Here is a 25,812-nt window from a genome sequence, read left to right on the forward strand (position 1 = left end):
CATGAGGTTTGATGCCAACCACCTCAACCACGAGCTGTTCTCTCCCTTACCATGGGACAGACGGTACCGGAGCAAGAGGTTTGATGCCAACCACCTCAACCACGAGCTGTTCTCTCCCTTACCATGGGACAGACGGTACCGGAGCAAGAGGTTTGATGCCAACCACCTCAACCACGAGCTGTTCTCTCCCTTACCATGGGACAGACGGTACCGGAGCAAGAGGTTTGATGCCAACCACCTCAGCCACGAGCTGTTCTCTCTCTTACCATGGGACAGACGGTACCGGAGCAAGAGGTTTGATGCCAACCACCTCAGCCACGAGCTGGTCTCTCCCTTACCATGGGACAGACGGTACCGCAGCATGAGGTTTGATGTCAACAGGCTCAGACACAGTTTCAACGTATAAGGAGTCTCCCCATCAGACTGCTGAACACTTCCCAGTATCCCTCCCCGTGTCCCTCCCCGTGCCCCTCCCCGTGCCCCTCCCATGTCCCTCCCCGTGCCCCTCCCCGTGCCCCTCCCATGTCCCTCCCCGTGCCCCTCCCATGTCCCTCCCTGTGCCCCTCCCCGTGCCCCTCCCATGTCCCTCCCCGTGCCCCTCCCATGTCCCTCCCCGTGCCCCTCCCTGTGCCCCTCCCTGTGCCCCTCCCTGTGCCCCTCCCATGCCCCTCCCATGTCCCTCCCCGTGTCCCTCCCTGTGTCCCTCCCTGTGCCCCTCCCCGAGTCCCTCCCATGTCCCTCCCCGTGCCCCTCCCTGTGTACCTCCCTGTGCCCCTCCCCGAGTCCCTCCCCGAGTCCCTCCCTGTGCCCCTCCCTGTGCCCCTCCCTGTGTCCCTCCCTGTGTCCCTCCTTGTGCCCCTCCCTGTGTCCATCCTTGTGCCCCTCCCTGTGTCCCCCCCTGTGTCCTTCCAGTGTCCCTCCCTGTGTCCCTCCTTGTGCCCCTCCCTGTGTCCCTCCCCATGTTTCCTTCCTTGTGTCCCTCCCCATGTTTCCTTCCCTGTGTCCTTCCCCGTGAGAGAGAGAGAAAGAGGCAGAAGAAAGAGAGGGGGAGAGTGGAGAGAGAAGGATGGAGAGAGAGAGCTGGGTCACATCAACCCAGCAGCAGGCAGAGCGGAATAAAACCAGACTGACTCTCCAACTGATAGGAAAAACACATAAATCTCACAGCACGCACGCAGGCACACACGCACGCAGGCACACACACACGCACACACACACACACACACACACACACACACGCACACACACACACACACACACACACACACACACACACACACACACACACACACACACACAGCAGGAGGAAGGTTCACAGTAAGATCTGTCTCGCAGAGAAAAACTGTGTGTTTTAAGGGCTGTTTATTTTCTGTGTGTGTGTGTGTGTGTGTGTGTGTGTGTGTGTGTGTGTGTGTGTGTGTGTGTGTGTGTGTGTGTGTGTGTGTGTGTGTGTGTGTGTGTGTGTGTGTGCATTGTAGTAGCGTCATGTCCATTACACTGATCCTGGTCTCTGGTATCCGTTGCTGGAGGACTCCATCTTGTCCGGTCTGTCCAATCTCCGACGGGTGACTAGTTTAGGAGGGCGGTCTGGGGGGTCTGTAGACTCTACACTCTCCTTCCGATCCTTCTGTTGGTCTTTCTGTTCCAGCGTCACGGCAGATAGACTCTGGACTGAACCTGCCAGACTCCTTCGGCCTTGGGGAAGAGATAAGCACCTCAGTGAGTCCAAAATGGATCCCAATTCCCTATGGTGTAACACTACACTATTATAGGCCCTGTATACTACACTACTATAGGTCCTGTCTACTACACTATTATAGGTCCTGTCTACTACACTATTATAGGTCCTGTCTACTACACTACTATAGGCCCTGTCTACTACACTATTATAGGTCCTGTCTACTACACTACTATAGGCCCTGTCTACTACACTATTATAGGTCCTGTCTACTACACTACTATAGGTCCTGTCTACTACACTACTATAGGTCCTGTCTACTACACTACTATAGGCCCTGTCTACTACACTACTATAGGCCCTTTCTACTACACTACTATAGGTCCTGTCTACTACACTACTATAGGTCCTGTCTACTACACTACTATAGGTCCTGTCTACTACACTACTATAGGTCCTGTCTACTACACTATTTATAGGTCCTGTCTACTACACTACAATAGGTCCTGTCTACTACTGTCTACTACACTACTATAGGTCCTGTCTACTACACTACTATAGGTCCTGTCTACTACACTACTATAGGTCCTGTCTACTACATTACTATAGGCCCTGTCTACTACACTACTATAGGTCCTGTCTACTACACTACTATAGGGCCTGTCTACTACACTACTATAGGTCCTGTCTACTACATTACTATAGGCCCTGTCTACTACACTACTTTAGGTCCTGTCTACTACACTACTATAGGTCCTGTCTACTACACTACTATAGGCCCTGTCTACTACACTATTATAGGCCCTGTCTACTACACTATTATAGGTCCTGTCTACCACACTACTATAGGTCCTGTCTACTACACTACTATAGGTCCTGTCTACTACACTACTATAGGCCCAAGGTTTTTAACTGCCCTAATAGGGTGCAATTTGGGACACAAACAAGCACAAGACTGTCAAAGAAAGGTTAATCATATTGATCACGATGAGTATTCAATGGGAACACGACGGTCATCTTTATCTGTGGAGGAGTACAGTAATAACATAGGACCTCTGTCTCTGTCTCTGTTGTGAGGAGTACAGTAATAACATAGGACCTCTGTCTCTGTTGTGAGGAGTACAGTAATAACATAGGACCTCTGTCTCTGTTGTGAGGAGTACAGTAATAACATAGGACCTCTGTCTCTGTCTCTGTTGTGAGGAGTACAGTAATAACATAGGACCTCTGTCTCTGTTGTGAGGAGTACAGTAATAACGTAGGACCTCTGTCTCTGTCTCTGTTGTGAGGAGTACAGTAATAACATAGGACCTCTGTCTCTGTTGTGAGGAGTACAGTAATAACATAGGACCTCTGTCTCTGTCTCTGTTGTGAGGAGTACAGTAATAACATAGGACCTCTGTCTCTGTTGTGAGGAGTACAGTAATAACATAGGACCTCTGTCTCTGTTGTGAGGAGTACAGTAATAACATAGGACCTCTGTCTCTGTTGTGAGGAGTACAGTAATAACGTAGGACCTCTGTCTCTGTTGTGAGGAGTACAGTAATAACATAGGACCTCTGTCTCTGTTGTGAGGAGTACAGTAATAACGTAGGACCTCTGTCTCTGTTGTGAGGAGTACAGTAATAACGTAGGACCTCTGTCTCTGTTGTGAGGAGTACAGTAATAACGTAGGACCTCTGTCTCTGTTGTGAGGAGTACAGTAATAACGTAGGACCTCTGTCTCTGTTGTGAAGAGATTAATAGTTTTCCTTTGCTTTGGAATTTCATATATTTTTTTAACAGGACAGAAAAATAATCTTAGTGACTGCAAGCATGAATCCTCATGAGTCAAAGGAAGTGAAGAGAATGGAATGCTATAAAGGCGTTTTTCAAATAGTACTATTGCTCATGGTAATAGCATGTGAGGCTTAAAGATTTGACAATATTAAAACACTTGAATGAATAATGGAAAACAAAACTGTGAAATAAGTCAAAACCTCTGTATCTCAAAGGAGGAGTATAGAACTTCCACAGAGATATGTCCTACTTCAAAGAGTCACCGAGGGGCCACACTCGAGAACATTCAAAAAAAGATTCAACATGAACGATTAAAGTTGTTGACGTATAGTTGCACATGATCAAAGGCTACATGTTAGCTGTTCCCATGACATAACCTGGCACATTTAGCCCTATGCTAACCTCGCCAGGTGGCACTGATTCATTCCTGTTACAAATTCTGCATCAAAGATCTTAAACTTTTCTTTGCCCCCCTCTGGATTGCCGACCTCTGCCTTACCCTGGCCCTGTCAGGTACCATCCGGCACTAACTGACCCAGCAGACCCGGGCCAGCTGAGCAACACCATCTCCTCCCAAGCCGGGCCATCGGTTTGGACACTGTGTTAACACCCTGCCTTTCTAAGGTCTTCGAAAACCAAGGCAACAAACAGATTACAGACCATTTGGAATCCCACCATATCTTCTCCGCTATGCAATCTGGTTTCAGAGCTGGTCATGGGTACACCTCAGCCACGCTCAAGGTCCTAAACAATATCTTAACCGCCATCGATAAGAAACAATACTGTGCAGCCGTATTCATTGACCTGACCAAGGCTTTCGACTCTGTCAATCACCACATCCTCATCGGGAGACTCGACAGCCTTGGTTTCTCAAATGATTGCCTCGCCTGGTTCACCAACTACTTCTCTGATAGAGTTCAGTGTGTCAAATCGGAAGGTCTGTTGTCCGGGCCTCTGTCAGTCTCTATGGAGGTGCCACAGGGCTCAATTCTTGGACCAACCCTATTCTCTGTATGTTGTTACTCTTGCTGCTGGTGAGTCTCTGATCCACCTCTACGCAGACGACACCATTCTGTATACTTCTGGCCCTTCTTTGGACACTGTGTTAACCACTCTCCAGGCAAGCTTCAATGCCATACAACTCTCCTTCCGGTGGCCTCCAATTGCTCTTAAATAAAAGTAAATACATGCTCTTCAACCAATCGCTGCCTGCACCTGCCCGCCTGTCCAACATCACTACTCTGGATGGCTCTGACTTAGAATATGTGGACAACTACAAATACCTAGGTGTCTGGTTAGACTGTAAACTCTCCTTCCAGACTCACATCAAACATATCCAATCCAAAGTTAAATCTAGAATTGGCTTCCTATTTCGCAACAAAGCATCCTTCACTCATGCTACCAAACATACCCTTGTAAAACTGACCATCCTACCAATCCTCGACTTCGGCGATGTCATTTACAAAATAGCTTCCAATAACCTACTCAACAACCTGGATGCAGTCTATCACAGTGCCATCCGTTTTGTCACCAAAGCCCCATATACTACCCACCACTGCGACCTGCTCTCGTTGGCTGGCCCTCGCTTCATACTCGTCGCCAAACCAACTGGCTCTAGGTCATTTACAAGACCCTGCTAGGTAAAGTCCCCCCTTATCTCAGATCGCTGGTCACTATAGCATCTCCCACCTGTAGCACACGCTCCAGCAGGTATATCTCTCTAGTCACCCCCAAAACCATTTCTTCATTTTGGCCGCCTCTCCTTCCAGTTCTCTGCTGCCAATGCTGCCCACCTCTGGTTTACTGAGCCCTGCCTGTCGTCCCTTACCGTTGCCCAACTCTGGTTTACTGACCCCTGCCTGTCGTCCCTTACCGTTACCCCACCTCTGGTTTACTGACCCCTGCCTGTCGTCCCTTACCGTTGCCCACCTCTGGTTTACTGACCCCTGCCTGTCGTCCCTTACCGTTACCCCACCTCTGGTTTACTGACCCCTGCCTGTCGTCACTTACCGTTGCCCACCTCTGGTTTACTGACCCCTGCCTGTCGTCCCTTACCGTTGCCCACCTCTGGTTTACTGACCCCTGCATGTCGTCCCTTACCGTTGTCCACCTCTGGTTTACTGACCCCTGCCTGTCGTCAATTACGGTTGTCCACCTCTGGTTTACTGACCCCTGCCTGTCGTCCCTTACCGTTGCCCACCTCTGGTTTACTGACCCCTGCCTGTCGTCCCTTACCGTTGCCCACCTCTGGTTTACTGACCCCTGCCTGTCGTCCCTTACCGTTGCCCACCTCTGGTTTACTGACCCCTGTGTGTCGTCCCTTACCGTTGCCCACCTCTGGTTTACTGACCCCTGCCTGTCGTCCCTTACCGTTGCCCACCTCTGGTTTACTGACCCCTGCCTGTCGTCCCTTAGGGTTGCCCACCTCTGGTTTACTGACCCCTGCCTGTCGTCCCTTACCGTTGCCCACCTCTGGTTTACTGACCCCTGCCTGTCGTCCCTTACCGTTGCCCACCTCTGGTTTACTGACCCCTGCCTGTCGTCCCTTACCGTTGCCCCACCTCTGGTTTACTGACCCCTGCCTGTCGTCCCTTACCGTTGCCCACCTTTGGTTTACTGACCCTTGCCTGTCGTCCCTTACCATTGCCCACCTCTGGTTTACTGACCCCTGCATGTCGTCCCTTACCGTTGCCCACCTCTGGTTTACTGACCCCTGCCTGTCGTCCCTTACCGTTGCCCCACCTCTGGTTTACTGACCCATGCCTGTTGTCCCTTACCGTAGCCCCACCTCTGGTGTACTGACCCCTGCCTGTCGTCCCTTACCGTTGCCCACCTCTGGTTTACTGACCCCTGCCTGTCGTCCCTTACCGTTGTCCACCTCTGGTTTACTGACCCCTGCCTGTCGTCCCTTACCGTTGCCCACCTCTGGTTTACTGACCCCTGCCTGTCGTCCCTTACCGTTGCCCACCTCTGGTTTACTGACCCCTGCCTGTCGTCCCTTACCGTTGCCCACCTCTGGTTTACTGACCCCTGCCTGTCGTCCCTTACCGTTGCCCACCTCTGGTTTACTGACCCCTGCCTGTCGTCCCTTAGGGTTGCCCACCTCTGGTTTACTGACCCCTGCCTGTCGTCCCTTAACTTTGCCCACCTCTGGTTTACTGACCCCTGCCTGTCGTCCCTTACCGTTGCCCACCTCTGGTTTACTGACCCCTGCCTGTCGTCCCTTACCGTTGCCCCACCTCTGGTTTACTGACCCCTGCCTGTCGTCCCTTACCGTTGCCCACCTTTGGTTTACTGACGCTTGCCTGTCGTCCCTTACCATTGCCCACCTCTGGTTTACTGACCCCTGCATGTCGTCCCTTACCGTTGCCCACCTCTGGTTTACTGACCCCTGCCTGTCGTCCCTTACCGTTGCCCACCTCTGGTTTACTGACCCCTGCCTGTCGTCCCTTACCGTTGCCCACCTCTGGTATACACCCCTGCCTGTCGTCCCTTACCGTTGCCCACCTCTGGTTTACTGACCCCTGCCTGTCGTCCCTTACCGTTGCCCACCTCTGGTTTACTGACCCCTGCCTGTCGTCCCTTACCGTTGCCCACCTTTGGTTTACTGACCCCTGCCTGTCGTCCATTACCGTTGCCCCACCTCTGGTTTACTGACCCATGCCTGTCGTCCCTTACCGTAGCCCCACCTCTGGTGTACTGACCCCTGCCTGTCGTCCCTTACCGTTGCCCACCTCTGGTTTACTGACCCCTGCCTGTCGTCCCTTACCGTTGCCCACCTCTGGTTTACTGACCCCTGCCTGTCGTCCCTTACCGTTGCCCACCTCTGGTTTACTGACCCCTGCCTGTCGTCCCTTACCGTTGCCCACCTCTGGTTTACTGACCCCTGCCTGTCGTCCCTTACCGTTGCCCACCTCTGGTTTACTGACCCCTGCCTGTCGTCCCTTACCGTTGCCCACCTCTGGTTTACTGACCCCTGCCTGTCGTCCCTTACCGTTACCCACCTCTGGTTTACTGACCCCTGCCTGTCGTCCCTTACCGTTGCCAACCTCTGGTTTACTGACCCCTGCCTGTCATCGTTGCCCACCTTTGGTTTACTACCTCTGCCCGTTGCCCACCTCTGGTTTACTGACCCCTGCCTGTCATCCCTTACCGTTGCCCACCTCTGGTTTACTGACCCTGCCTGTCGTCCCTTACCGTTGCCCACCTCTGGTTTACTGACCCCTGCCTGTCGTCCCTTACCGGTGCCCCACCTCTGGTTTACTGACCCCTGCCTGTCGTCCCTTACCGTTGCCCACCTCTGGTTTACTGACCCCTGCCTGCCGTCCCTTACCGTTGCCCAACTCTGGTTTACTGACCCCTGCCTGTCGTCCCCCTTGCCCACCCTGGTACTGCCCCCTGCCTGTCGTTGCCCACCTCTGGTTTACTGACCCCTGCCTGTCGTCCCTTACAGTTGCCCACCTCTGGTTTACTGACCCCTGCCTGTCGTCCCTTACAGTTGCCCACCTCTGGTTTACTGACCCCTGCCTGTCGTCCCTTACCGTTGCCCACCTCTGGTTTACTGACCCCTGCCTGTCGTCCCTTACCGTTGCCCACCTCTGGTTTACTGACCCCTGCCTGTCGTCCCTTACCGTTGCCCACCTCTGGTTTACTGACCCCTGCCTGTCGCCCACCCTGGTTTACTGACCCCGTTGTCCCCCGTTGCCCACCTCTGGTTTACTGACCCCTGCCTGTCGTCCCTTACCGTTGCCCACCTCTGGTTTACTGACCCCTGCCTGTCGTCCCTTACCGTTGCCCACCTCTGGTTTACTGACCCTGCCTGTCGTCCCTTACCGTTGCCCACCTCTGGTTTACTGACCCCTGCATGTCGTCCCTTACCGTTGCCCACCTCTGGTTTACTGACCCCTGCCTGTCGTCCCTTACCGTTGCCCACCTCTGGTTTACTGACCCCTGCCTGTCGTCCCTTACCGTTGCCCACCTCTGGTTTACTGACCCCTGCCTGTCGTCCCTTACCGTTGCCCACCTCTGGTTTACTGACCCCTGCCTGTCGTCCCTTACCGTTGCCCACCTCTGGTTTACTGACCCCTGCCTGTCGTCCCTTACCGTTGCCCACCTCTGGTTTACTGACCCCTGCCTGTCGTCCCTTACCGTTACTGACCCCCCACCTCTGGTTTACTGACCCCTGCCTGTCGTCCCTTACCGTTGCCCCACCTCTGGTTTACTGACCCCTGCCTGTCGTCCCTTACCGTTGCCCACCTCTGGTTTACTGACCCCTGCCTGTCGTCCCTTACCGTTGCCCACCTCTGGTTTACTACTGACCCCTGCCTGTTTACTGACCCCTGCCGTCCCTTACCGTTGCCCACCTCTGGTTTACTGACCCCTGCCTGTCGTCCCTTACCGTTGCCCACCTCTGGTTTACTGACCCCTGCCTGTCGTCCCTTACCGTTGCCCACCTCTGGTTTACTGACCCCTGCCTGTCGTCCCTTACCGTTGCCCACCTCTGGTTTACTGACCCCTGCCTGTCGTCCCTTACCGTTGCCCACCTCTGGTTTACTGACCCCTGCCTGTCGTCCCTTACCGTTGCCCACCTCTGGTTTACTGACCCCTGCCTGTCGTCCCTTACCGTTGCCCACCTCTGGTTTACTGACCCCTGCCTGTCGTCCCTTACCGTTGCCCCACCTCTGGTTTACTGACCCCTGCCTGTCGTCCCTTACCGTTGCCCACCTCTGGTTTACTGACCCCTGCATGTCGTCCCTTACCGTTGCCCACCTCTGGTTTACTGACCCCTGCCTGTCGTCCCCGTTGCCCCACCTCTGGTTTACTGGACCCTTGTCCCACCGTTGCCCACCTCTGGTTTACTGACCCCTGCCTGTCGTCCCTTACCGTTGCCCACCTCTGGTTTACTGACCCCTGCCTGTCGTCCCTTACCGTTGCCCACCTCTGGTTTACTGACCCCTGCCTGTCGTCCCTTACCGTTGCCCACCTCTGGTTTACTGACCCCTGCCTGTCGTCCCTTACCGTTGCCCACCTCTGGTTTACTGACCCCTGCCTGTCGTCCCTTACCGTTGCCCACCTCTGGTTTACTGACCCCTGCCTGTCGTCCCTTACCGTTGCCCACCTCTGGTTTACTGACCCCTGCCTGTCGTCCCTTACCGTTGCCCACCTCTGGTTTACTGACCCCTGCCTGTCGTCCCTTACCGTTGCCCACCTCTGGTTTACTGACCCCTGCCTGTCGTCCCTTACCGTTGCCCACCTCTGGTTTACTGACCCCTGCCTGTCGTCCCTTACCGTTGCCCACCTCTGGTTTACTGACCCCTGCCTGTCGTCCCTTACCGTTGCCCACCTCTGGTTTACTGACCCCTGCCTGTCGTCCCCTTACCGTTGCCCACCTCTGGTTTACTGACCCCTGCCTGTCGTCCCTTACCGTTGCCCACCTCTGGTTTACTGACCCCTGCCTGTCGTCCCTTACCGTTGCCCACCTCTGGTTTACTGACCCCTGCATGTCGTCCTTACCGTTGCCCACCTCTGGTTTACTGACCCCTGCCTGTCGTCCCTTACCGTTGCCCACCTCTGGTTTACTGACCCCTGCCTGTCGTCCCTTACCGTTGCCCACCTCTGGTTTACTGACCCCTGCCTGTCGTCCCTTACCGTTGCCCACCTCTGGTTTACTGACCCCTGCCTGTCGTCCCTTACCGTTGCCCACCTCTGGTTTACTGACCCCTGCCTGTCGTCCCTTACCGTTGCCCACCTCTGGTTTACTGACCCCTGCCTGTCGTCCCTTACCGTTGCCCACCTCTGGTTTACTGACCCCTGCCTGTCGTCCCTTACCGTTGCCCACCTCTGGTTTACTGACCCCTGCCTGTCGTCCCTTACCGTTGCCCACCTCTGGTTTACTGACCCCTGCCTGTCGTCCCTTACCGTTGCCCACCTCTGGTTTACTGACCCCTGCCTGTCGTCCCTTACCGTTGCCCACCTCTGGTTTACTGACCCCTGCCTGTCGTCCCTTACCGTTGCCCACCTCTGGTTTACTGACCCCTGCCTGTCGTCCCTTACCGTTGCCCACCTCTGGTTTACTGACCCCTGCCTGTCGTCCCTTACCGTTGCCCACCTCTGGTTTACTGACCCCTGCCTGTCGTCCCTTACCGTTGCCCACCTCTGGTTTACTGACCCCTGCCTGTCGTCCCTTACCGTTGCCCACCTCTGGTTTACTGACCCCTGCCTGTCGTCCCTTACCGTTGCCCACCTCTGGTTTACTGACCCCTGCCTGTCGTCCCTTACCGTTGCCCACCTCTGGTTTACTGACCCCTGCCTGTCGTCCCTTACCGTTGCCCACCCACTGGTTTACTGACCCCTGCCTGTCGTCCCTTACCGTTGCCCACCTCTGGTTTACTGACCCCTGCCTGTCGTCCCTTACCGTTGCCCACCTCTGGTTTACTGACCCCTGCCTGTCGTCCCTTACCGTTGCCCACCTCTGGTTTACTGACCCCTGCCTGTCGTCCCTTACCGTTGCCCACCTCTGGTTTACTGACCCTGCCTGTCGTCCCTTACCGTTGCCCACCTCTGGTTTACTGACCCTGCCTGTCGTCCCTTACCGTTGCCCACCTCTGGTTTACTGACCCCTGCCTGTCGTCCCTTACCGTTGCCCACCTCTGGTTTACTGACCCCTGCCTGTCGTCCCTTACCGTTGCCCACCTCTGGTTTACTGACCCCTGCCTGTCGTCCCTTACCGTTGCCCACCTCTGGTTTACTGACCCCTGCCTGTCGTCCCTTACCGTTGCCCACCTCTGGTTTACTGACCCCTGCCTGTCGTCCCTTACCGTGGCCCACCGTCCTTACCGTGCCCACCTCTGGTTTACTGACCCCTGCCTGTCGTCCCTTACCGTAGCCCCACCTCTGGTGTACTGACCCCTGCCTGTCGTCCCTTACCGTTGCCCACCTCTGGTTTACTGACCCCTGCCTGTCGTCCCTTACCGTTGCCCAGCTCTGGTTTACTGACCCCTGCCTGTCGTCCCTTACCGTTGCCCACCTCTGGTTTACTGACCCCTGCATGTCGTCCCTTACCGTTGCCCACCTCTGGTTTACTGACCCCTGCCTGTCGTCACTTACCGTTGCCCACCTCTGGTTTACTGACCCCTCCCTGTCGTCCCTTACCGTTGCCCACTTCTGGTTTACTGACCCCTGCCTGTCGTCCCTTACCGTTGCCCACCTCTGGTTTACTGACCCCTGCCTGTCGTCCCTTACAGTTGCCCACCTCTGGTTTAATAACCCCTGCCTGTCGTCCCTTACCGTTGCCCACCTCTGGTTTACTGACCCTGCCTGTCGTCCCTTACCGTTGCCCACCTCTGGTTTACTGACCCCTGCCTGCCGTCCCTTACCGTTGCCCACCTCTGGTTTACTGACCCCTGCCTGTCGTCCCTTACCGTTGCCCACCACTGGTTTACTGACCCCTGCATGTCGTCCCTTACCGTTGCCCACCTCTGGTTTACTGACCCCTGCCTGTCGTCCCTTACCGTTTCCCACCTCTGGTTTACTGACCCCTGCCTGTCGTCCCTTACCGTTGCCCACCTTTGGTTTTCTGACCCCTGCCTGTCGTCCCTTACCGTTGCCCACCTCTGGTTTACTGACCCCTGCCTGTCGTCCCTTACCGTTGCCCACCTTTGGTGTACTGACCCCTGCCTGTCGTCCCTTACCGTTGCCCACCTCTGGTTTACTGACCCCTGCCTGTCGTCCCTTACCGTTGCCCACCTCTGGTTTACTGACCCCTGCATGTCGTCCCTTACCGTTGCCCACCTCTGGTTTACTGACCCCTGCCTGTCGTCCCTTACCGTTGCCCACCTTTGGTTTACTGACCCCTGCCTGTCGTCCCTTACCGTTGCCCACCTCTGGTTTACTGACCCCTGCCTGTCGTCCCTTACCGTTGCCCACCTCTGGTTTACTAACCCCTGCATGTCGTCCCTTACCGTTGCCCACCTCTGGTTTACTGAACCCTGCATGTCATCCCTTACCGTTGTCCACCTCTGGTTTACTGACCCCTGCCTGTCGTCCCTTACCGTTGCCAAACTCTGGTTTACTGACCCCTGCCTGTCGTCCCTTACCGTTGCCCACCTCTGGTTTACTGACCCCTGCCTGCCGACCCTTACCGTTGCCCACCTCTGGTTTACTGACCCCTGCCTGTCGTCCCTTACCGTTGCCCACCTCTGGTTTACTGACCCCTGCCTGTCGTCCCTTACCGTTGCCCAGCTCTGGTTTACTGACCCCTGCCTGTCGTCCCTTACCGTTGCCCACCTCTGGTTTACTGACCCCTGCATGTCGTCCCTTACCGTTGCCCACCTCTGGTTTACTGACCCCTGCCTGTCGTCACTTACCGTTGCCCACCTCTGGTATACTGACCCCTACCTGTCGTCCCTTACCATTGCCCACTTCTGGTTTACTGACCCCTGCCTGTCGTCCCTTACCGTTGCCCACCTCTGGTTTACTGACCCCTGCCTGTCGTCCCTTACAGTTGCCCACCTCTGGTTTAATAACCCCTGCCTGTCGTCCCTTACCGTTGCCCACCTCTGGTTTACTGACCCCTGCCTGTCGTCCCTTACCGTTGCCCACCTCTGGTTTACTGACCCCTGCCTGCCGTCCCTTACCGTTGCCCACCTCTGGTTTACTGACCCCTGCCTGTCGTCCCTTACCGTTGCCCACCACTGGTTTACTGACCCCTGCATGTCGTCCCTTACCGTTGCCCACCTCTGGTTTACTGACCCCTGCCTGTCGTCCGTTACCGTTTCCCACCTCTGGTTTACTGACCCCTGCCTGTCGTCCCTTACCGTTGCCCACCTTTGGTTTACTGACCCCTGCCTGTCGTCCCTTACCGTTGCCCACCTCTGGTTTACTGACCCCTGCCTGTCGTCCCTTACCGTTGCCCACCTTTGGTTTACTGACCCCTGCCTGTCGTCCCTTACCGTTGCCCACCTCTGGTTTACTGACCCCTGCCTGTCGTCCCTTACCGTTGCCCACCTCTGGTTTACTGACCCCTGCATGTCGTCCCTTACCGTTGCCCACCTCTGGTTTACTGACCCCTGCCTGTCGTCCCTTACCGTTGCCCACCTTTGGTTTACTGACCCCTGCCTGTCGTCCCTTACCGTTGCCCACCTCTGGTTTACTGACCCCTGCCTGTCGTCCCTTACCGTTGCCCACCTCTGGTTTACTAACCCCTGCATGTCGTCCCTTACCGTTGCCCACCTCTGGTTTACTGAACCCTGCCTGTCATCCCTTACCGTTGTCCACCTCTGGTTTACTGACCCCTGCCTGTCGTCCCTTACCGTTGCCAAACTCTGGTTTACTGACCCCTGCCTGTCGTCCCTTACCGTTGCCCACCTCTGGTTTACTGACCCCTGCCTGCCGACCCTTACCGTTGCCCACCTCTGGTTTACTGACCCCTGCCTGTCGTCCCTTACCGTTGCCCACCTCTGGTTTACTGACCCTGCCTGTCGTCCCTTACCGTTGCCCACCTCTGGTATACTGACCCCTGCCTGTCGTCCCTTACAGTTGCCCACCTCTGGTTTACTGACCCCTGCCTGCCGTCCCTTACCGTTGCCCCACCTCTGGTTTACTGACCCCTGCCTGTCGTCCTTACCGTTGCCCACCTCTGGTTTACTGAACCCTGCCTGTCGTCCCTTACCGTTGCCCACCTCTGGAATACTGACCCCTGCCTGTCGTCCCTTACCGTTGCCCACCTCTGGTTTACTGACCCCTGCCTGTCGTCCCTTACAGTTGCCCACCCCTGGTTTACTGACCCCTGCCTGTCGTCCCTTACCGTTGCCCACCTCTGGTTTACTGACCCCTGCCTGTCGTTCCTTACCGTTGCCCACCTCTGGTTTACTGACCCCTGCCTGTCGTCCCTTACCGTTGCCCACCTCTGGTATACTGACCCCTGCATGTCGTCCCTTACCGTTGCCCACCTCTGGTTTACTGACCCCTGCCTGTCATCCCTTACCGTTGCCCACCTTTGGTTTACTGACCCCTGCCTGTCGTCCCTTACCGTTGCCCACCTCTGGTTTACTGACCCCTGCCTGTCGTCCCTTACCGTTGCCCACCTCTGGTTTACTAACCCCTTCATGTCGTCCCTTACCATTGCCCACCTCTGGTTTACTGAACCCTGCCTGTCATCCCTTACCGTTGTCCACCTCTGGTTTACTGACCCCTGCCTGTCGTCCCTTACCGTTGCCAAACTCTGGTTTACTGACCCCTGCCTGTCGTCCCTTACCGTTGCCCACCTCTGGTTTACTGACCCCTGCCTGCCGACCCTTACCGTTGCCCACCTCTGGTTTACTGACCCCTGCCTGTCGTCCCTTACCGTTGCCCACCTCTGGTTTACTGACCCCTGCCTGTCGTCCCTTACCGTTGCCCACCTCTGGTATACTGACCCCTGCCTGTCGTCCCTTACAGTTGCCCACCTCTGGTTTACTGACCCCTGCCTGCCGTCCCTTACCGTTGCCCCACCTCTGGTTTACTGACCCCTGCCTGTCGTCCCTTACCGTTGCCCACCTCTGGTTTACTGAACCCTGCCTGTCGTCCCTTACCGTTGCCCACCTCTGGAATACTGACCCCTGCCTGTCGTCCCTTACCGTTGCCCACCTCTGGTTTACTGACCCCTGCCTGTCGTCCCTTACAGTTGCCCACCCCTGGTTTACTGACCCCTGCCTGTCGTCCCTTACCGTTGCCCACCTCTGGTTTACTGACCCCTGCCTGTCGTTCCTTACCGTTGCCCACCTCTGGTTTACTGACCCCTGCCTGTCGTCCCTTACCGTTGCCCACCTCTGGTATACTGACCCCTGCCTGTCGTCCCTTACCGTTGCCCACCTCTGGTTTACTGACCCCTGCCTGTCGTCCCTTACCGTTGCCCACCTCTGGTTTACTGACCCTGCCTGTCGTCCCTTACCGTTGCCCACCTCTGGTTTACTGACCCCTGCCTGTCGTCCCTTACCGTTGCCCCACCTCTGGTTTACTGACCCCTGCCTGTCGTCCCTTACCGTTGCCCACCTTTGGTTTACTGACCCCTGCCTGTCGTCCCTTACCGTTGCCCACCTCTGGTTTACTGACCCCTGCCTGCCGTCCCTTACCGTTGCCCAACTCTGGTTTACTGACCCCTGCCTGTCGTCCCTTACCGTTGCCCACCTCTGGTTTACTGACCCCTGCCTGTCGTCCCTTACCGTTGCCCACCTTTGGTTTACTGACCCCTGCCTGTCGTCCCTTACCGTTGCCCACCTCTGGTTTACTGACCCCTGCCTGTCGTCCCTTACCGTTGCCCACCTTTGGTTTACTGACCCCTGCCTGTCGGCCCTTACCGTTGCCCACCTCTGGTTTACTGACCCCTGCCTGTCGTCCCTTACCGTTGCCCACCTCTGGTTTACTGACCCCTGCCTGTCGTCCCTTACCGTTGCCCACCTCTGGTTTACTGACGCCTGCCTGTCGTCCCTTACCGTTGCCCACCTCTGGTATACTGACCCCTGCCTGTCGTCCCTTACCGTTGCCCACCTCTGGTTTACTGACCCCTGCCTGTCGTCCCTTACCGTTGCCCACCTCTGGTTTACTGACCCCTGCCTGTCGTCCCTTACCGTTGCCCACCTCTGGTATACTGACCCCTGCCTGTCGTCCCTTACAGTTGCCCACCTCTGGTTTACTGACCCCTGCCTGCCGTCCCTTACCGTTGCCCCACCTCTGGTTTACTGACCCCTGCCTGTCGTCCCTTACCGTTGCCCACCTCTGGTTTACTGAACCCTGCCTGTCGTCCCTTACCGTTGCCCACCTCTGGAATACTGACCCCTGCCTGTCGTCCCTTACCGTTGCCCACCTCTGGTTTACTGACCCCTGCCTGTCGTCCCTTACAGTTGCCCACCCCTGGTTTACTGACCCCTGCCTGTCGTCCCTTACCGTTGCCCACCTCTGGTTTACTGACCCCTGCCTGTCGTTCCTTACCGTTGCCCACCTCTGGTTTACTGACCCCTGCCTGTCGTCCCTTACCGTTGCCCACCTCTGGTATACTGACCCCTGCATGTCGTCCCTTACCGTTGCCCACCTCTGGTTTACTGACCCCTGCCTGTCATCCCTTACCGTTGCCCACCTTTGGTTTACTGACCCCTGCCTGTCGTCCCTTACCGTTGCCCACCTCTGGTTTACTGACCCCTGCCTGTCGTCCCTTACCGTTGCCCACCTCTGGTTTACTAACCCCTTCATGTCGTCCCTTACCATTGCCCACCTCTGGTTTACTGAACCCTGCCTGTCATCCCTTACCGTTGTCCACCTCTGGTTTACTGACCCCTGCCTGTCGTCCCTTACCGTTGCCAAACTCTGGTTTACTGACCCCTGCCTGTCGTCCCTTACCGTTGCCCACCTCTGGTTTACTGACCCCTGCCTGCCGACCCTTACCGTTGCCCACCTCTGGTTTACTGACCCCTGCCTGTCGTCCCTTACCGTTGCCCACCTCTGGTTTACTGACCCCTGCCTGTCGTCCCTTACCGTTGCCCACCTCTGGTATACTGACCCCTGCCTGTCGTCCCTTACAGTTGCCCACCTCTGGTTTACTGACCCCTGCCTGCCGTCCCTTACCGTTGCCCCACCTCTGGTTTACTGACCCCTGCCTGTCGTCCCTTACCGTTGCCCACCTCTGGTTTACTGAACCCTGCCTGTCGTCCCTTACCGTTGCCCACCTCTGGAATACTGACCCCTGCCTGTCGTCCCTTACCGTTGCCCACCTCTGGTTTACTGACCCCTGCCTGTCGTCCCTTACAGTTGCCCACCCCTGGTTTACTGAACCCTGCCTGTCGTCCCTTACCGTTGCCCACCTCTGGTTTACTGACCCCTGCCTGTCGTTCCTTACCGTTGCCCACCTCTGGTTTACTGACCCCTGCCTGTCGTCCCTTACCGTTGCCCACCTCTGGTATACTGACCCCTGCCTGTCGTCCCTTACCGTTGCCCACCTCTGGTTTACTGACCCCTGCCTGTCGTCCCTTACCGTTGCCCACCTCTGGTTTACTGACCCTGCCTGTCGTCCCTTACCGTTGCCCACCTCTGGTTTACTGACCCCTGCCTGTCGTCCCTTACCGTTGCCCCACATCTGGTTTACTGACCCCTGCCTGTCGTCCCTTACCGTTGCCCACCTTTGGTTTACTGACCCCTGCCTGTCGTCCCTTACCGTTGCCCACCTCTGGTTTACTGACCCCTGCCTGCCGTCCCTTACCGTTGCCCAACTCTGGTTTACTGACCCCTGCCTGTCGTCCCTTACCGTTGCCCACCTCTGGTTTACTGACCCCTGCCTGTCGTCCCTTACCGTTGCCCACCTTTGGTTTACTGACCCCTGCCTGTCGTCCCTTACCGTTGCCCACCTCTGGTTTACTGACCCCTGCCTGTCGTCCCTTACCGTTGCCCACCTTTGGTTTACTGACCCCTGCCTGTCGGCCCTTACCGTTGCCCACCTCTGGTTTACTGACCCCTGCCTGTCGTCCCTTACCGTTGCCCACCTCTGGTTTACTGACCCCTGCCTGTCGTCCCTTACCGTTGCCCACCTCTGGTTTACTGACGCCTGCCTGTCGTCCCTTACCGTTGCCCACCTCTGGTATACTGACCCCTGCCTGTCGTCCCTTACAGTTGCCCACCTCTGGTTTACTGACCCCTGCCTGCCGTCCCTTACCGTTGCCCCACCTCTGGTTTACTGACCCCTGCCTGTCGTCCCTTACCGTTGCCCACCTCTGGTTTACTGAACCCTGCCTGTCGTCCCTTACCGTTGCCCACCTCTGGTTTACTGACCCCTGCCTGTCGTTCCTTACCGTTGCCCACCTCTGGTTTACTGACCCCTGCCTGTCGTCCCTTACAGTTGCCCACCCCTGGTTTACTGACCCCTGCCTGTCGTCCCTTACCGTTGCCCACCTCTGGTTTACTGACCCCTGCCTGTCGTTCCTTACCGTTGCCCACCTCTGGTTTACTGACCCCTGCCTGTCGTCCCTTACCGTTGCCCACCTCTGGTATACTGACCCCTGCCTGTCGTCCCTTACCGTTGCCCACCTCTGGTTTACTGACCCCTGCCTGTCGTCCTTACCGTTGCCCACCTCTGGTTTACTGACCCTGCCTGTCGTCCCTTACCGTTGCCCACCTCTGGTTTACTGACCCCTGCCTGTCGTCCCTTACCGTTGCCCACCTCTGGTTTACTGACGCCTGCCTGTCGTCCCTTACCGTTGCCCACCTCTGGTATACTGACCCCTGCCTGTCGTCCCTTACAGTTGCCCACCTCTGGTTTACTGACCCCTGCCTGCCGTCCCTTACCGTTGCCCCACCTCTGGTTTACTGACCCCTGCCTGTCGTCCCTTACCGTTGCCCACCTCTGGTTTACTGAACCCTGCCTGTCGTCCCTTACCGTTGCCCACCTCTGGTTTACTGACCCCTGCCTGTCGTTCCTTACCGTTGCCCACCTCTGGTTTACTGACCCCTGCCTGTCGTCCCTTACAGTTGCCCACCCCTGGTTTACTGACCCCTGCCTGTCGTCCCTTACCGTTGCCCACCTCTGGTTTACTGACCCCTGCCTGTCGTTCCTTACCGTTGCCCACCTCTGGTTTACTGACCCCTGCCTGTCGTCCCTTACCGTTGCCCACCTCTGGTATACTGACCCCTGCCTGTCGTCCCTTACCGTTGCCCACCTCTGGTTTACTGACCCCTGCCTGTCGTCCCTTACCGTTGCCCACCTCTGGTTTACTGACCCTGCCTGTCGTCCCTTACCGTTGCCCACCTCTGGTTTACTGACCCCTGCCTGTCGTCCCTTACCGTTGCCCCACCTCTGGTTTACTGACCCCTGCCTGTCGTCCCTTACCGTTGCCCACCTTTGGTTTACTGACCCCTGCCTGTCGTCCCTTACCGTTGCCCACCTCTGGTTTACTGACCCCTGCCTGCCGTCCCTTACCGTTGCCCAACTCTGGTTTACTGACCCCTGCCTGTCGTCCCTTACCGTTGCCCACCTCTGGTTTACTGACCCCTGCCTGTCGTCCCTTACCGTTGCCCACCTTTGGTTTACTGACCCCTGCCTGTCGTCCCTTACCGTTGCCCACCTCTGGTTTACTGACCCCTGCCTGTCGTCCCTTACCGTTGCCCACCTTTGGTTTACTGACCCCTGCCTGTCGGCCCTTACCGTTGCCCACCTCTGGTTTACTGACCCCTGCCTGTCGTCCCTTACCGTTGCCCACCTCTGGTTTACTGACCCCTGCCTGTCGTCCCTTACCGTTGCCCACCTCTGGTTTACTGACGCCTGCCTGTCGTCCTTACCGTTGCCCACCTCTGGTATACTGACCCCTGCCTGTCGTCCCTTACAGTTGCCCACCTCTGGTTTACTGACCCCTGCCTGCCGTCCCTTACCGTTGCCCCACCTCTGGTTTACTGACCCCTGCCTGTCGTCCCTTACCGTTGCCCACCTCTGGTTTACTGAACCCTGCCTGTCGTCCCTTACCGTTGCCCCACCTCTGGTTTACTGACCCCTGCCTGTCGTCCCTTACCGTTGCCCACCTTTGGTTTACTGACCCCTGCCTGTCGTCCCTTACCGTTGCCCACCTCTGGTTTACTGACCCCTGCCTGCCGTCCCTTACCGTTGCCCAACTCTGGTTTACTGACCCCTGCCTGTCGTCCCTTACCGTTGCCCACCTCTGGTTTACTGACCCCTGCCTGTCGTCCCTTACCGTTGCCCACCTTTGGTTTACTGACCCCTGCCTGTCGTCCCTTACCGTTGCCCACCTCTGGTTTACTGACCCCTGCCTGTCGTCCCTTACCGTTGCCCACCTTTGGTTTACTGACCCCTGCCTGTCGGCCCTTACCGTTGCCCACCTCTGGTTTACTGACCCCTGCCTGTCGTCCCTTACCGTTGCCCACCTCTGGTTTACTGACCCCTGCCTGTCGTCCCTTACCGTTGCCCACCTCTGGTTTACTGACGCCTGCCTGTCGTCCCTTACCGTTGCCCACCTCTGGTATACTGACCCCTGCCTGTCGTCCCTTACAGTTGCCCACCTCTGGTTTACTGACCCCTGCCTGCCGTCCCTTACCGTTGCCCCACCTCTGGTTTACTGACCCCTGCCTGTCGTCCCTTACCGTTGCCCACCTCTGGTTTACTGAACCCTGCCTGTCGTCCCTTACCGTTGCCCACCTCTGGAATACTGACCCCTGCCTGTCGTCCCTTACCGTTGCCCACCTCTGGTTTACTGACCCCTGCCTGTCGTCCCTTACAGTTGCCCACCCCTGGTTTACTGACCCCTGCCTGTCGTCCCTTACCGTTGCCCACCTCTGGTTTACTGACCCCTGCCTGTCGTTCCTTACCGTTGCCCACCTCTGGTTTACTGACCCCTGCCTGTCGTCCCTTACCGTTGCCCACCTCTGGTATACTGACCCCTGCATGTCGTCCCTTACCGTTGCCCACCTCTGGTTTACTGACCCCTGCCTGTCGTCCCTTACCGTTGCCCACCTTTGGTTTACTGACCCCTGCCTGTCGTCCCTTACCGTTGCCCACCTCTGGTTTACTGACCCCTGCCTGTCGTCCCTTACCGTTGCCCACCTCTGGTTTACTAACCCCTGCATGTCGTCCCTTAACATTGCCCACCTCTGGTTTACTGAACCCTGCCTGTCATCCCTTACCGTTGTCCACCTCTGGTTTACTGACCCCTGCCTGTCGTCCCTTACCGTTGCCAAACTCTGGTTTACTGACCCCTGCCTGTCGTCCCTTACCGTTGCCCACCTCTGGTTTACTGACCCCTGCCTGTCGTCCCTTACCGTTGCCCACCTCTGGTTTACTGACCCCTGCCTGTCGTCCCTTACCGTTGCCCACCTCTGGTATACTGACCCCTGCCTGTCGTCCCTTACAGTTGCCCACCTCTGGTTTACTGACCCCTGCCTGCCGTCCCTTACCGTTGCCCCACCTCTGGTTTACTGACCCCTGCCTGTCGTCCCTTACCGTTGCCCACCTCTGGTTTACTGAACCCTGCCTGTCGTCCCTTACCGTTGCCCACCTCTGGAATACTGACCCCTGCCTGTCGTCCCTTACCGTTGCCCACCTCTGGTTTACTGACCCCTGCCTGTCGTCCCTTACAGTTGCCCACCCCTGGTTTACTGACCCCTGCCTGTCGTCCCTTACCGTTGCCCACCTCTGGTTTACTGACCCCTGCCTGTCGTCCCTTACCGTTGCCCACCTCTGGTATACTGACCCCTGCCTGTCGTCCCTTACCGTTGCCCACCTCTGGTTTACTGACCCCTGCCTGTCGTCCCTTACCGTTGCCCACCTCTGGTTTACTGACCCTGCCTGTCGTCCCTTACCGTTGCCCACCTCTGGTTTACTGACCCCTGCCTGTCGTCCTTACCGTTGCCCCACCTCTGGTTTACTGACCCCTGCCTGTCGTCCCTTACCGTAGCCCCACCTCTGGTGTACTGACCCCTGCCTGTCGTCCCTTACCGTTGCCCACCTCTGGTTTACTGACCCCTGCCTGTCGTCCCTTACCGTTGCCCAGCTCTGGTTTACTGTCCCCTGCCTGTCGTCCCTTACCGTTGCCCAACTCTGGTTTACTGACCCCTGCCTGTCGTCCCTTACCGTTGCCCACCTCTGGTTTACTGACCCCTGCCTGTCGTCCCTTACCGTTGCCCACCTCTGGTTTACTGACCCCTGCATGTCGTCCCTTACCGTTGCCCACCTCTGGTTTACTGACCCCTGCCTGTCGTCCCTTACCGTTGCCCACCTTTGGTTTACTGACCCCTGCCTGTCGTCCCTTACCGTTGCCCACCTCTGGTTTACTGACCGCTGCCTGTCGTCCCTTACCGTTGCCCACCTCTGGTTTACTGACCCCTGCCTGTCGTCCCTTACCGTTGCCCACCTCTGGTTTACTGACCCCTGCATGTCGTCCCTTACCGTTGCCCACCTCTGGTTTACTGACCCCTGCCTGTCGTCCCTTACCGTTGCCCACCTTTGGTTTACTGACCCCTGCCTGTCGTCCCTTACCGTTGCCCACCTCTGGTTTACTGACCCCTGCCTGTCGTCCCTTACCGTTGCCCACCTCTGGTTTACTGACCCCTGCATGTCGTCCCTTACCGTTGCCCACCTCTGGTTTACTGAGCCCTGCATGTCATCCCTTACCGTTGTCCACCTCTGGTTTACTGACCCCTGCCTGTCGTCCCTTACCGTTGCCAAACTCTGGTTTACTGACCCCTGCCTGTCGTCCCTTACCGTTGCCCACCTCTGGTTTACTGACCCCTGCCTGCCGACCCTTACCGTTGCCCACCTCTGGTTTACTGACCCCTGCCTGTCGTCCCTTACCGTTGCCCACCTCTGGTTTACTGACCCCTGCCTGTAGTCCCTTACCGTTGCCCACCTCTGGTATACTGACCCCTGCCTGTCGTCCCTTACAGTTGCCCACCTCTGGTTTACTGACCCCTGCCTGCCGTCCCTTACCGTTGCCCCACCTCTGGTTTACTGACCCCTGCCTGTCGTCCCTTACCGTTGCCCACCTCTGGTTTACTGAACCCTGCCTGTCGTCCCTTACCGTTGCCCACCTCTGGTATACTGACCCCTGCCTGTCGTCCCTTACCGTTGCCCACCTCTGGTTTACTGACCCCTGCCTGTCGTCCCTTACCGTTGCCCAGCTCTGGTTTACTGACCCCTGCCTGTCGTCCCTTACCGTTGCCCCACCTCTGGTTTACTGAGCCCTGCCTGTCGTCCCTTACCGTTGCCCACCTCTGGTATACTGACCCCTGCCTGTCGTCCCATACCGTTGCCAACCTCTGGTTTACTGACCCCTGCCTGTCGTCCCTTACCGTTGCCCACCTCTGGTTTACTGACCCCGACCTGTCGTCCCTTACCGTTGCCCACCTCTGGTTTACTGACCCCTGCCTGCCGTCCCTTACCGTTGCCCACCTCTGGTTTACTGACCCCTGCCTGTCGTCCCTTACCGTTGCCCACCACTGGTTTACTGACCCCTGCATGTCGTCCCTTACCGTTGCCCACCTCTGGTTTACTGACCCCTGCCTGTCGTCCCTTACCGTTGCCCACCTCTGGTTTACTGACCCCTGCCTGTCGTCCCTTACCGTTGCCCACCTTTGGTTTACTGACCCTTGCCTGTCGTCCCTTACCGTTGCCCACCTCTGGTTTACTGAACCCTGCATGTCGTCCCTTACCGTTGCCTACCTCTGGTTTACTGACCCCTGCCTGTCGTCCCTTACCGTTGCCCACCTCTGGTTTACTGACCCCTGCCTGTCGTCCCTTACCGTTGCCCACCTCTGGTATACTGACCCCTGCCTGTCGTCCCTTACCGTTGCCCACCTCTGGTTTACTGACCCCTGCCTGTCGTCCCTTACCGTTGCCCACCTCTGGTTTACTGACCCCTGCCTGTCGTCCCTTACCGTGGCCCACCTCTGGTTTACTGACCCCTGCCGGTCGTCCCTTACCGTTGCCCCACCTCTGGTTTACTGACCCCTGCCTGTCGTCCCTTACCGTAGCCCCACCTCTGGTGTACTGACCCCTGCCTGTCGTCCCTTACCGTTGCCCACCTCTGGTTTACTGACCCCTGCCTGTCGTCCCTTACCGTTGCCCAGCTCTGGTTTACTGACCCCTGCCTGTCGTCCCTTACCGTTGCCCACCTCTGGTTTACTGACCCCTGCATGTCGTCCCTTACCGTTGCCCACCTCTGGTTTACTGACCCCTGCCTGTCGTCACTTACCGTTGCCCACCTCTGGTATACTGACCCCTACCTGTCGTCCCTTACCGTTGCCCACTTCTGGTTTACTGACCCCTGCCTGTCGTCCCTTACCGTTGCCCACCTCTGGTTTACTGACCCCTGCCTGTCGTCCCTTACAGTTGCCCACCTCTGGTTTAATAACCACTGCCTGTCGTCCCTTACCGTTGCCCACCTCTGGTTTACTGACCCCTGCCTGTCGTCCCTTACCGTTGCCCACCTCTGGTTTACTGACCCCTGCCTGCCGTCCCTTACCGTTGCCCACCTCTGGTTTACTGACCCCTGCCTGTCGTCCCTTACCGTTGCCCACCACTGGTTTACTGACCCCTGCATGTCGTCCCTTACCGTTGCCCACCTCTGGTTTACTGACCCCTGCCTGTCGTCCCTTACCGTTTCCCACCTCTGGTTTACTGACCCCTGCCTGTCGTCCCTTACCGTTGCCCACCTTTGGTTTTCTGACCCCTGCCTGTCGTCCCTTACCGTTGCCCACCTCTGGTTTACTGACCCCTGCCTGTCGTCCCTTACCGTTGCCCACCTTTGGTGTACTGACCCCTGCCTGTCGTCCCTTACCGTTGCCCACCTCTGGTTTACTGACCCCTGCCTGTCGTCCCTTACCGTTGCCCACCTCTGGTTTACTGACCCCTGCATGTCGTCCCTTACCGTTGCCCACCTCTGGTTTACTGACCCCTGCCTGTCGTCCCTTACCGTTGCCCACCTTTGGTTTACTGACCCCTGCCTGTCGTCCTTACCGTTGCCCACCTCTGGTTTACTGACCCCTGCCTGTCGTCCCTTACCGTTGCCCACCTCTGGTTTACTAACCCCTGCATGTCGTCCCTTACCGTTGCCCACCTCTGGTTTACTGAACCCTGCATGTCATCCCTTACCGTTGTCCACCTCTGGTTTACTGACCCCTGCCTGTCGTCCCTTACCGTTGCCAAACTCTGGTTTACTGACCCCTGCCTGTCGTCCCTTACCGTTGCCCACCTCTGGTTTACTGACCCCTGCATGTCGTCCCTTACCGTTGCCCACCTCTGGTTTACTGACCCCTGCCTGTCGTCACTTACCGTTGCCCACCTCTGGTATACTGACCCCTACCTGTCGTCCCTTACCATTGCCCACTTCTGGTTTACTGACCCCTGCCTGTCGTCCCTTACCGTTGCCCACCTCTGGTTTACTGACCCCTGCCTGTAGTCCCTTACAGTTGCCCACCTCTGGTTTAATAACCCCTGCCTGTCGTCCCTTACCGTTGCCCACCTCTGGTTTACTGACCCCTGCCTGTCGTCCCTTACCGTTGCCCACCTCTGGTTTACTGACCCCTGCCTGCCGTCCCTTACCGTTGCCCACCTCTGGTTTACTGACCCCTGCCTGTCGTCCCTTACCGTTGCCCACCTCTGGTTTACTGACCCCTGCATGTCGTCCCTTACCGTTGCCCACCTCTGGTTTACTGACCCCTGCCTGTCGTCCGTTACCGTTTCCCACCTCTGGTTTACTGACCCCTGCCTGTCGTCCCTTACCGTTGCCCACCTTTGGTTTACTGACCCCTGCCTGTCGTCCCTTACCGTTGCCCACCTCTGGTTTACTGACCCCTGCCTGTCGTCCCTTACCGTTGCCCACCTTTGGTTTACT

General features: G+C 57.1%; 1 protein-coding gene across 2 annotated transcripts in view; it reads right to left on the reverse strand.

Moving 5' to 3' along the window:
• The window catches only part of LOC135553260 (rho GTPase-activating protein 42), a 240,268-nt gene that overhangs the window by 9,403 nt on the left and 205,053 nt on the right, over positions 1 to 25,812 (reverse strand). For both annotated transcript variants that reach the window (XM_064985435.1, XM_064985434.1), the window contains one exon: positions 1,497 to 1,695. In XM_064985435.1, coding sequence (XP_064841507.1) covers positions 1,497 to 1,695 — 199 coding nt within the window. The remainder of the gene's footprint in view (positions 1 to 1,496; positions 1,696 to 25,812) is intronic.

Source organism: Oncorhynchus masou, chromosome 13 (assembly GCF_036934945.1).
Source record: "Oncorhynchus masou masou isolate Uvic2021 chromosome 13, UVic_Omas_1.1, whole genome shotgun sequence".
NCBI lineage: Eukaryota > Metazoa > Chordata > Actinopteri > Salmoniformes > Salmonidae > Oncorhynchus > Oncorhynchus masou.